The sequence below is a fragment of the Sinohyriopsis cumingii genome, chromosome 9 (assembly GCF_028554795.1).
Source record: "Sinohyriopsis cumingii isolate HCF-2022 chromosome 9, ASM2855479v2, whole genome shotgun sequence".
Taxonomy (NCBI): domain Eukaryota; kingdom Metazoa; phylum Mollusca; class Bivalvia; order Unionida; family Unionidae; genus Sinohyriopsis; species Sinohyriopsis cumingii.
Genome location: NC_142969.1, coordinates 33,937,656 through 33,950,760, shown reverse-complemented (window position 1 = coordinate 33,950,760; position 13,105 = coordinate 33,937,656). Strand labels below are relative to the sequence as shown.

At 41.3% G+C, this 13,105-nt stretch overlaps 1 protein-coding gene across 1 annotated transcript in view; it reads right to left on the bottom strand.

The window, feature by feature from the left end:
• LOC149791513 (uncharacterized) overlaps positions 1 to 13,105 on the bottom strand; it is an 83,400-nt gene that overhangs the window by 17,741 nt on the left and 52,554 nt on the right. The window contains exons 9-10 of the mRNA XM_089969439.1: positions 3,134 to 3,358; positions 908 to 1,132 (exon numbers count right to left, since the gene is read on the bottom strand). Coding sequence (XP_089825565.1) covers positions 908 to 1,132; positions 3,134 to 3,358 — 450 coding nt within the window. The remainder of the gene's footprint in view (positions 1 to 907; positions 1,133 to 3,133; positions 3,359 to 13,105) is intronic.

Genomic DNA, 13,105 nt, shown 5'->3' with positions numbered 1-13,105 from the left:
CAATGATTTGTTTCTGTAGATATCTGTGACCCAGAGGTAATTATACAGCATCATCTTTACTTACATTCTGACCCATGTGCCTTTCAATAACATTTGTACTATGTAAATTAATGTGTAGTTGCATTTGTTAATAATGGTTTTAAAAATCTTAATCTTCTGCAATCGTTTTCTTTACACGTGACAGAAAACAGTATATGAAAAGAGATTTCGAGAAAGTATACCTTTTAAAAATTCTGAACAATTCCATTTAAATGTATCTGTAATCCGTTCTTCTTCCCTGCCTAATAAACATCTCAACTTTAAAAGCAATCGGGTGAGTACCCTATATTGTGCCATTCTAGATCTCTTACAATTGTTCTTGTTCTGGATGCATGTGTCCATTTTTGCAAGTGAATTGACACTATTACTGATCCTCTGAATCGCTCAAATGGATTCGTCTCGCAATGTGTTGCAGAACAGAATGCTTGTCCTTGTCATATCTCCTTCCCCAAATTGAAATTAGTCTTTGACATTCGCTTAGTTTTAAATGGAGAATGGCAGTAAAGCAAATGTTTCTCTATTTGTAAATGATGAATATTTGCTATGCTAAAATATACAAACAAGTGACAATCAGATCTTAAGAGATCATTTTGATTTTCCGAGCAGTCTGGAAGAATGTATGATTTGGTAGTCTCCCACGTATTGAATGCAACATTCAATAAGAATCTAAATATCATTTGTCTGGTTGTTTTATTCGTCATCTTATGTACTTTATTATATAATTTCACAGCTTCTTATCAGAGCATGATAAGTAACAAGAATGAATTTTTAAAAGATCTACCATTAGCACTGGTGGAAGTGGTCGACAATTTGGTAATGTTGGTTGTTGTTTGATCAGGTGTTGTTGTTAAGATAGACATAGTTTTACCTGTAGTAGTGTCTCTATCTGTGGCTGTAGTAGTCGTTGCCGATGTTGTGCTGATACTTGTTGATGGGAGTGTGGTTGTAATTGTGGTATCACTTTCAGTACTTGCTGTCGATGAAGTCAATGTCGAGCTCGAGGTTGGGAGGCTGGTACTAGTAGTTGCAGTTGTAGGTGTTTCAGTGGATAATGTTGTTGATTCCACCGTGGTGCTGCTGGTTGTTGTTTGATCTGTGTAAATACATTGAGAAATAAAATGCCAAGAAAGAATCTCTCGCAATCTGAAAACGTCGCGTAGCATTCGGAGAGGGAATCTGATTCTTATTGTGTTTGCAACCAACCCGATGTGACAAGCGAGCAAGAGAAACAGTGTTCATTTGCTGCTGCAAACTATCTGCATTATTTTACAGTTTGTACATGTAGAAGTGCAGTCTTTGATATAAGACGATGCTACGAATGCATTGCTGGTAATGTCATCTTTACTATTCAATGATATGATATCTTTATGATGTGTTTCGAAGGAACTACACTCATTTAAGTGTATACGTTTGATCATGTTCTCCTTTTCAATTTCGAAACTTCCATGGTACATATATCCCAGTGAGGGCCCTGAGTGACCGAGTGGTGTAAAGCGCTCTCCGTTACGGATCACTGCCATCTCACCTCTATCTGCGTGGGTTCGAGTCTAGGATTCGGCCAATGTGGGCATGTTAGAAAGCTTGCTACTAGCTTCTCGTGAGTCGGTGGTTCTTCCTGGGGTTTTCCCGGGTTCTTCCTCTACCATTAATACTGGCCGCCATGCATAGCCTATCGTGTGCTGACAAATGACTTTAAACCCCACAACAACAACAGCATATCCCAGTGATTTCGTTCGATCTATATCTGCTAAATATCATTAAGTCTTCAAGTAATAGAGCAATACCTAGCACTAATTCTGAGTCTTGTGGGTTACAACAACCGTATAAAGTCTGGAATAAGGAAATAAACTGGCTTTGAAAAGTCTGGTTTTAAACAAAATAACCTATGTTTCTTTGATTTTTATTGAAAGTGATTGTCAAAATAAATTCTCAACGTTACGTCAAACAAGTGTATCTTCTAGCACACCTTGACAATATAATTTAACTGTATCTGATAAATTTAATTTTCCTTTATAAGAGCTATCTAAACTTCCAAATCGAACTCGTCAGGAAATCATATGCTGGTATTTTGCATGTCTATCATTTATGAATGAGATCAATGCATTTGTCTCTTTTGTCATTTTCTTAATGATACATATTGTTGGAAATATATATATCTTAGTATGTTCTCCTTCTCAATTCTTCTAATTTAATGCACATATACATCAACGATTTGTTTATGTGACCTAGGGATAATTATGCTTCTTATACAGCAACATCTAACTTTACATTCTGAGCCATGTGCCTTTCGAGAACAATTTAAATATGTGAATTAACGTAACTTGTATTTCATCCTTATGGTTTTTGAAAACAATTTAATCACTTTCGTTCATCTTTCTTGCACGTGATTGACAACATTATATGTAAAAGAGATTTCTAGCAAGTATATCCTTTACTAATTCTGAACAATTCCATTTATCTGTATCTCGAATCCTTTCCTTTACCGGCTTAATAAACCTCTGAACTTTAAAAGCAATCGGGCGAATCCCCTACATTAAGCCATTCTAGATCTCCTACAATTGTTATTGTTCTTGATGCACGTGTCCAGTTTTGGAAGTGAATGGAAACTATTACTTATCATCTGAATTGCTCAAATGCATTCATTTCGCAATATGTTGCGTGATAGTATGCTTGTATGCTTGTGTTTGTAATATTTCCTTGCTTGAAATTAGGCTTTGGCATTCAAATAGTTTTGCATGGAGAATGGAAGTAAACCAAATCATTCTATATTTGTAAATGATGAATATTTGCAACAATAAACAGTACTAAGAAGTGACAAGAACATCTTAAGAAAACATTCCGATTTTCCGATGTATGATTTAGTAGTCTCTCACCTTTAGAATGTAACATAAATTAAGTATCTAAATATAATTTGTCTAGTTATTTTATTTGTTATCATATTCAGTGTGTTATATAATCGAAAACACTCGTATCGGAGCATGAAAAAAGAATGAGTTTTCTCATGATCTATCTTGGGTATTGCAGGAAGTCGTCACCGAGGTGGTAATGGTGGTTGTTGTGTTATTAGGTGTTGTTAAGATATACATTTTTTTACCTGTAGTAGTGTCTCTATCTGTGGTTGTAGCAGTCGTTGCCGTTGTAGTGCTGGTACTTCTTGATGGCTGTGTGGTTGTAATTGTGGTATCACTTTCAGTACTAGTTGTCGGTGAAGAAGATGTCGAACTAGAGGTCGGGACGCTGGTACTAGTAGTTGATGTTGTAGGTGTCTCTGTGGATAATGTTGTTGGTTCCACCGTGGTGCTGCTGGTTGTTGTTTGTTCTGTGCAAATACATTCAGAATTTAAATGTCAAGAACAATTCTCTCACAATCTGAAAACATCAAGTACCATTGGGAGAGGGAATCGGATTCTTACAATCTTTGCATGATCCCTGATGTGACAAGCGAGCAAGAGTAAATTCATTCCTTTGTTTGTGCAGACTATCTGCATTATTTTAAATTTAGTACATGTAGAAGTGCAATCTTTCATATAAGCCGATGGTTGGCATGCATTGCTAGTAATGTCATCTCCATTATTCAGTGATATCTTCAAGATGTGTTTCTAAGGAAATGCACTCACGGTAGGTTTATAAGTCTGATCATGTTCTCCGTTTCGATTACTAAAACTCCAAGGTACCTGTATCCATGTGATTCATTTCGATCTATATATGCAACACATCATTACGTCTGCATGTAATAGAACAAGACCTAATACTACATTCTGGGCCATGTGGGTTACAACAACGGTAGAAATCGTGGTTAAGGAAGGAATTGGCTTTGAAAAATATGGCTTTAAACAAAATGGCTTCTGTTTCTTTGCATTTTATTGAAAATGAGTGTCAAAATAAATTCTCAACGTTACGACAAACAAGATTATCTTCTAGCGAACATTGAACATACAATTTAACTGCATGAGATACGTTTCAATTTCCTTTATAACAACTATCTCAACTTCAAAATTGAGTTCAAGGGCAAAATATATGCCCGTATTTTCGATGTCTTTCATTTATGAACGAGTTCAATGTTTTTGTCTCTTTTGTCATTTTCTAAATGATACCTATTGTAATTACTGTCGCAAAGGACAGGCAAGGGGTTTATGATATGATTAATGTACGTTTACCCCAGCAGAGATTCAAATCATTTTCCTTATGATATTGCAGTAATTTTCCAATTCTTTCTTTCATAGCAAAGACATTATTATTCAAAAGTTTTTTCTTTGCAAATAGAACCCGAAGTGAATTGCCATGAATTATTCTCCCGCAAACAAAAACTGCTATGAACAATTTGGAGACTGAATAACGCTCTTAATGTGTTTGCAAGACAAATGATGTACATCGCGAGCAAGATAAAAAGTGTTTTAAACAGCGCTAAAGGATTGATGTTTCAATCTTAGGATGTGCGTAGTTGCAACCAAGGATATAAAAGAATGATAAAATTGTGTCGTTTGTAAAGCCTGCTATATTATTCAATGAAGTCTCCGTGATCCGTTTACAAGCAGGAAAGCTTGTAGGAAATAAATATATCTGAGTTGGATATCCGTCTCATTTATTCCAATTCCAACACACCTACACCTCAATGATTTGTTTCTTTTGTCCTTGTCATATCTCCTTCCCCAAATTGAAATTAGGCTTTGACATTCGCTTAGTTTTAAATGGAGAATGGAAGTAAACCAAATGTTTCTCTATTTGTAAATGATGAATATTTGCTATGCTAAAATATACAAACAAGAGTAGTAAATGGGGATAGATTAGCGACAATGGGAACTAGCATTACAGAGACCCCTGGGTCAGATTAGCGACAGTGGAAATTTAACATGGCGAAAAATCGGGGGTCAGATTAGCGACAAGGGAAATTAACATGGGAATAAATCGTGGGTCACTCTAGCGACAAGGGGAATTTAACATGGAACTATAGTGTGGGTCTGTCTAGCGACAAGGGGAAATTAACATGGGAATAGAGTTTGGGTTTGTCTAGGGACAAGGGGAATTGAATATTGGATTTTTTTTTAAAATTTAAATTTAAATTTAAAAAAGGGTAGGCAATGGAAAGGCTATCTCTTTTCGAGAAATATGGCTGGCCCTGAAAAGGGTCTTTGGGTTTATGTTAATGTATTCATTAACATAAATGGTACCGCATTGGTCTTCTTCTTGTCCTATGGCTACGTCTCACTGTTGGTCCGTAAATCAGCACTCTTTTCAGGCATCCTTGCCTTTCAAAGTAGATCCTACGTATCCACAGACTGGTGTTTGTCCTGTGGACAACGGTCCACTTGGATCGGACAAACATGAGCATGTCCGTCCGGAACATCATGGAAGACACAAGCGTAGAAGATTGCACATCGGTCCACATCTTGAAGCGACGAGAACAAGTGAATCAATGCAGTGAACTGCGCTTATTTATAGGTACAGGAAGGATTGAAACGGATTGAATTCATTCACCAATCCGAACACGCGTTACAAAATTCAGTCAGCTCGCATCCAATCCGAAAAGAGCAGTCTGTGACGTCACGTGGTCTATATAGATTCGTTAGCGCTTGTGTGCAGTCAATCTATGCGACAGTGATTCAACATGACGAAAACTCAGAAAACGATTCATTGGGGTGCACAAGCAGGGGAGACTGCCCAAGGGAACCCGGACTTACTTTCAGAAGAGGTACATTGGGATTTTGTGGATTTTCTTACCTCGCATGAATTTGTTCCGGAACCTTCGTTACCGTCTTCATTACCGCAAGTGGAGAATTTTAGACAGAGACAGAAAGAAGAATTGGAGAAATTTATGCAACGACAAAAGGAAGCGGAACAAGCTTTTCTCCTACAGCAACAGCAACAGCAACAAGAAGAGGTAAGAAAAAAACAACAGCAACAACAGCAAGAAGAAGTAGCAGCAAAGAAACAAGAGGGTGAAAATCAAACGGCTACGGTACTGTTGGACATTTTAGCGGAGTTAAGAAGTCTGAAACAAATGTATCAGACTTCTTTATCACGACCGAAGAGAATACGACCTTCCCGAGCTAAACACGCCAACCCTGTGACTAAGCCTGTCGTACCACTCTTAGTGATTTCAACCCAAACATCAGAAGTAGGCCTTGGCCGTGGCAAAGGCTTAAGGCAGTTAAAGTTGATTGGTTAAACTCACCCCTACACCAAAATAAAAAGGCCCTTTTCAGGGCCACCCACATTTCTCGAAAAGAAATACAATTTCAATTTGCCAATAACTCAAAAATAAACCCCACCCATTTTACCCTTATAGTACTTGTCTGTGTATGAGTACGTGAGTGTAGCTTCGTATTTTAAAATCAAAACTCAAAGACACTTACCTTATATCATTCATGTATTCTTTTATCCATTTTTTACAATCCAATTCACAATTCACCACAGAACACTTTAATTAAAAGTTCATTGACTTCTTCTTTCTCCTTGTTTAGTCTCTCTGTTTTTTGAATTTCTTCACCGTTTTTTCCTCATTTTCTTCCCTTCTTCTTTTCTTCTCCTGTTTCTTTGCTTCTTTTAAATAGAATTGTCTTCTTTCTTCCTCTTCTTCCTCTGAAGAATCCCTCTCTTCTTCTGAAGAATCCTTCTTTTCTTCTGACTCCTCTTGTTTCTTTTTTGGGCAATCTGGAGACCAATGTCCTTTTTCTTTACAATAATAACAGGTATCTTGACTTTTGTCTTTTTTAGCCCTTGTTTCTTTTCTTTTTTGACGGTCTGGACACTCTGAAGACCAATGTCCTTTCTTCTGACAGATATAGCAAGTATCTTGACTTTTATCTCGAAAGGAAGGAGAGTAGTCCGTCGGCTGGTCTGAAGATAATTTTCTAATGACCCCTCGCAAAGCTCTGACGAAACGTTCCATCTGGGTAGTCTCTTCCATCGTTGTGCTCGGCTTGAGAGTGAAATGAATAGTGAAAGGACAAGACACACACACCCTTTTTATATACGCTGGTTTGCCATGACTATAAATTAGTCTATGGTGTTTGAACTTGAGTCATTTGACGTTTTGCACTCAAGATGAAACGATCCTATTCATTTGAGAAGAAAGAAGAAGAAAGTAAGAGGCAGAAACGTGATCTATCGCCTCGTACCAGGGCTGAAATCTTGGCACAAATTCATGCCAGTGATTTTGAAGAGGACATGAGTGAACCAGAATTTGAAACCTCTAAACCAAGTTCACCACCCTTAGTCAATCCTGAAAAATACTATTCCATTCGAGAGACGGAAAAGCGCTCCTCTAGAAAATTTAGAACCACGGCTTACACCTACACGGTGAAGTTTAAAGATTTCAAGTCCGACGTACCCTTGGAGGAAGCAGAAGGGTTTATCACCGAGATGTGGGATTCTTTGCTCACCGCACTCAAGCGACAATGTCAAGCCAAAGAAGACGATCGCTTGACACTATCCATAGATCACGATGGTTTGAAATCCCCTGTTTGGATCGAGTTTAGCAGACCCGCAGAACTGACCCCTTCCAAAGTCATGGACAAGATTCAACACGTACAACAATCTAATGACCAGTTTGACATCACCGATGGTAAAGCCACACTGAAAATGGCCCACGTCTCTCCTCCTCAAGGAACTGGATGCAAAAAGATGTTATTGGTGGACGACCTTCGCAACACCAAAACAAGTCTCGTCCGAATTAACAACCCTCAAGACCAGATGTGTTTAGCCCGTGCCATCGTGGTGGGACGAACCTATGCCAACAAGAACGACACGGTAGAATGGAAAAGAACCTGGAAAACTATTCAACGATGCGATCGAGCCAAACAACGAAACGAAGCAGAACTCCTGTTACAACAAGCCGGACTGTCCAAAGACACACCCTGTGGCATTCCTGAGATGCAAAAATTGCAAGATGCCCTAGCTCCACGCTACACCTTGAAAGTGCACCCTCAAGAAATGCGTGGAACTCTGTTGTTTCGAGGCCAAGATTTTAAGGACGGAAAATACATTCATGTCTATCATCACGATGACCATTTCGATACCATTACCAGTATCACTGGATTCCTGGGATACGGTTATTATTGTGAGAAATGTGACTATGGTTATAACAATCGAGAGCAACACAAGCATTGTGGAATGAAATGCCCAGGATGTTTGGCCTCTCCACCCTGTCTGAGCGAAGGACCAGTGCCTTGTTCGACTTGTTTGCGCACGTTTGTCAGTCCTACCTGTTACAAACAACATCTGAAGACGCAAGGTTCACAGCAGAAATGTGCTTGTCAGCTCTTGAGATTGTGCCCTACGTGTAGACAAGGCATACGTACCAATAGTACCAAGGCACACGTATGTTCAGGAAAAAAAAATGTCACATTTGTCATCACATCGTGGACTTGGAACACCAATGCTACGTGCAAAAATACCAACCCCCACCACAGAAAGAGGAAGGTCACAAGAAGAAAGGCAATTTCATCTTTTTCGATTTCGAATGCATGCAAGAGACTGGCATTCACATTCCTAATTTCTGCGTGGCTCATCGAGAGTGCGAGAAGTGCATTCAAGAACCTATCTTCAGTCATTGCCCTCACCGCAGCAAGATTCCTGGAGGACGTGAAAAAATCTTTCGAGGACCGAACACGTTAGCCGATTTTGCCCAATGGGTCTTAGACCCCATCGACAAGACGTGGAGCCAAGAGGACATCGAACGTTACGGAGATTGTCATCGTCATGCCACGGTGATGGCTCACAATTTCTCCGGATACGATGGACAGTTTCTTTTGAGATACTATACGGAACAAGGCACCGAACGTCCTAAAGTGACTTTGAACGGAGCCAAAATCATTTTCATGCAAGTGGGACAAGTACAGTTTAAAGATCCGATGAGTTACTTGGCCATGCCTTTGAGCCGAATGCCTAAAACGTTTGGAATGACAGAAATGGCTAAAGGGTACTTTCCACTTTTTTTCAATACGGAAGCCAATCAACATGCCGTTCTACCCCATTTGCCTGAGGCTCACTATTACGACCCCGACAACATGCGTACCGAACAACGAGAAGCTTTCTACGCTTGGTACCAGGCTCACGCCTCGGACCCTTTCGACTTTCAGGAAGAAATGCCAAAGTATTGTCGTTCCGACGTGGACATTTTACGACGTTGCTGTGGAAAATTTCGAGAACTGTTCATGGAACACGGAGGGGTCGATCCTTTGAAAGAAGCTTGCACCATTGCCAAAGCGTGTTCCTTAGTGTACCGCCAACGATTCATGCCTGAAAACACCGTGGCTGTCATCAGTCCTCAAACGACCCACTTTGTCAAACGTCAATACTCGGTCAAAGCCCTACGTTGGTTACATTACTTGTACGACAAGGAAGACAAATGGATTCAGCATGCCCGCAACGGATTAGGCGAAAAGACCATCGGAACGTATTCGGTCGATGGCTGGGACTTAGAAAACCCCAAGATCGTGTACGAGTTTAATGGTTGCTTATTTCACGGATGTCCCGTCTGTTACCCTGACCGTGATACTAAAAATCAGCTTTTGCAACGAACCATGGAAGACTTGTTCCAGGACACTTGTCAGCGACGCCTAAAGTTAGAACAGCAAGGATGCTAAGTGATGGAAATGTGGGAACACGAGTACGATCACCGTTTGAAAACCGATCCCGAGTTTAAACGCCTCGTGGAAAGTTACCAGTTCATGGACCCGCTGAACCCGAGGGATAGTTTGTACGGAGGAAGGACCAATGCCACCTGTTTGCTGTACCAAGCCGACGAAGAGAAAGGAGAAGAAATCAAATACTTGGACGTGTGTTCGCGGTATCCCTACGTGTGCAAATATTGTCGCTTTCCTGTAGGGCACCCGCAATTGTTGACGGAACACATCGACCTGAAAAACATTCGACAATACGAAGGCTTGATCAAGTGTAAAGTTTTGCCTCCCACGAACCTATACCATCCCGTCTTACCTCACCATTGTCAAGGCAAACTGATGTTTCCATTGTGCCGTGCTTGTGCCGTAACGTGCAACCAGGACCAACCTTGCCATCACAGCCAGGAAGAACGTGCCTTGACGGGAACCTGGGTCAGCGTGGAATTGTTCAAAGCTCTGGACATGGGATACCAACTGTTAGAAGTGTACGAAATTTGCCACTTTCCCAAGACACAACAGTACCACAAGGGTTACCCTACTCAGAAAGGCATTTTCGCCGACTACGTGGATGCCTTTTTGAAACTGAAACAAGAAGCCAGCGGCTATCCTTCCTGGTGTCACACTCCCGAAGACCAAATACAATTCAAAGAGAAATACTACGAACAAGAAGGCATCTCTTTAGACCACATCGAAAAAAACGAAGGCAGGCGATCGTTTGCCAAAGTGATGTTAAATTGCTTGTGGGGTAAAATGGCACAACGACCGTGTTTACCCAAGACGGAATATTTGACAGAAACTTTCCGCTACTTCCAGATGATTCACGACAAAACCAAATACATGAAACAGGTGGGCGTCGTTCGAGAGGATTTGATCTTGGTCAATTACGAAGAAGATCTGGACTTTGTACAAGACGACCCTTTTGGAAATGTCATCATTGCGGCTTACGTGACAGCTCATGCTCGCTTAAAATTGTACGAAGCTTTAGAACTGTTAGAAGAACGCGTCCTGTACTTTGACACGGACAGTTGCATTTACATCCATCATCCGATTCAACAGCACCCTGACATCGAAGGAGACCGTTTAGGAGCCTGGACAGACGAGCATCCCGACGACAAGATTCTAAGTTTCGTCAGTGGTGGTCCCAAAAATTACGGCTACTAATACCGGGACAAACAAGGAGAAGTGCACACGACGTGCAAAGTGAAAGGACTGACTCTGAATCATCGTACCAGTCGAGTGGTCAACTTTGGGGTATTGAAAGAAGCCTTGCAATTTGTAGAGGATGGAAACTTTAAAGTGACCACTTATCAACCGAACAAGATTGTACGTTTACCCACTCACCACATCGTCAGTCGGCCCCTAGAAAAAGTCTTTCAAATCGTGTACCAGAAGCGAGTGAGACTTCCCAATCACTTTACGTTGCCGTACGGTCACGTCGGTATTGGTCTGTATATAAAAAGGAACCCTAGGCAAGATCGATAGTTCATTGTTCATTGAAGTAACTTACCATGTCGTTGACGAAGAAGAAACCAGATTGGTTAGGAGTCAAATGTTGGACATCACCGAGACCAGGGTTTTGAGGCTTGGACACAAGAGGTGGCTCAGTATGCACGAGAGTTATTCAAGGAAAAAAGTTACTTTTCAACCCGTGTTAGTGACGGTGCCAGAAGAACCCGTCACCCAGGACAGGACTGTCGTGGACAGGCCTGAAAGATCCCTTCGGGAGGACACTTGTGTGACCTTACCCCCTACTATAGAACTGGTTAGAACTTTACCCAAAACATGTGGTTGTTGTACAGACACTTGTTTTTTATTCCACGTTAATGGTTATCATGTGCCTTTTATTCTTGTACTTAAGCCTTTGGCTTTTATGTATTTTTGTCTTTCGTATTCATGTTTGAAAAAAAACATTCAATAAACGTGTTCTGAAAAAAGTATATAAACTCTTGTCTTGTTTGTTTTTCGTGTCACAAGTGACATTCCTCACACCATGGCTACCTCTACTGTCTCTGCTCCCTCTTCCTCTACTGTCAAAGTCATCGACGAACACTTAGATCGTGCCAGTTGGGAGGCTTTGTATCTTCGCCATCCCTTTAACATGCTCATTGCTGGACCTAGCGGTTCTGGCAAAACCGAATTCGTCAAACGTTTGATCGACATAAACATCATTTGATCGATCGACCACCTCAACGGATCGTGTGGTGTTACAAAGAGTGGCAATCGGCGTACAGCCTCTTGCGAGAAAGTCAAGGCGATTCCATCGTGTTTGTGGAAGGCATTCCTAAAGAAGACGACGGCATCGTCTCTGACTCCCGTCAAACCCATTTGGTCTTTTTCGACGACATGTTAGGAGAAGACGAAGAAGAAATTAAACTGTGGTTCACGCGCAAAGGACATCACCGTAATGCCAGTGTCGTTTACATCACCCAAAATTTGTTTCAACAAAGTAAAGCCCATCGCACCATCAGTCTCAATGCGCATTACGTGGTCTTGTTTAAAAGCCCTCGAGATAAATCGCAAGTGCAAGTCTTAGCCAAACAGTTAGGAACGCCTTGGCTGACTCAGGCGTACGACGATGCCACTCAAACGCCACACGCCTATTTACTCGTCGATTTGAAACCTACGACTCCCGAGGATTTGCGATTTCGTACCCACTTGTTTCACCACTGGTGCCAAGACGGAGGGCCTGTCCTGTACACGTCTCCGTCCTCGACTTAATTTCACTCCCCATAAAAAAATCTATAAAAACCTCAGACCCTTTTTCGTCTGTCTCACACAGTGCGAACATGACGTCCCTTCTGTCGCATCTTCCCGTCAAATTGATTCGTGCCTTGTATGGCATCAGTCGAGAAAAAGATCCACAAACACGAGCTCGTGTCTTAGAAGCTAGTCTCAAAGAAGTCTTACGATGGTTCACGGTGACAGCACGTCAATTACTCCAAGGAATCATTCAGATTCCTCATCAAACCAAACGCTTTTTCGATCGAAACGAAGTCGCTTTGGTCCAACTGGCCGATCCCCGCATCGACACTCAAACCAAAAAACAAATCATTTTGAAACCTGGAGGGAGCGATACTCTAGGAGGGGTCATCATTCGCTCACTCTTAAGATGGGATCCTAATGCCCCCAAAGTTATCCCCAAGACAAAAGTCCAACGAAGCCCCAAGAAGAAAAAGACCAGGTCCCCAAGGAAAACTTCTTCAGTGGCAGGACCCTCCTCTGACCAGACACTACCACCACCCCGGAAAAAGAAAAGAAGCGCCCAGAAAAAGAAACAGAGAAAAAGTCCCCAGAAAAAGAAAAGTCCACAGAAGAAAACTAGTCGCAAGAGAGGCACTTCGGCCAGGACGCAACCTTACACTCGCAAACCACGATCTGCCACGGCAGTGACTGCGTCTCCGGCATCCTCACGTTTGTCCACTTCTGCGTTGATGACACCAGGA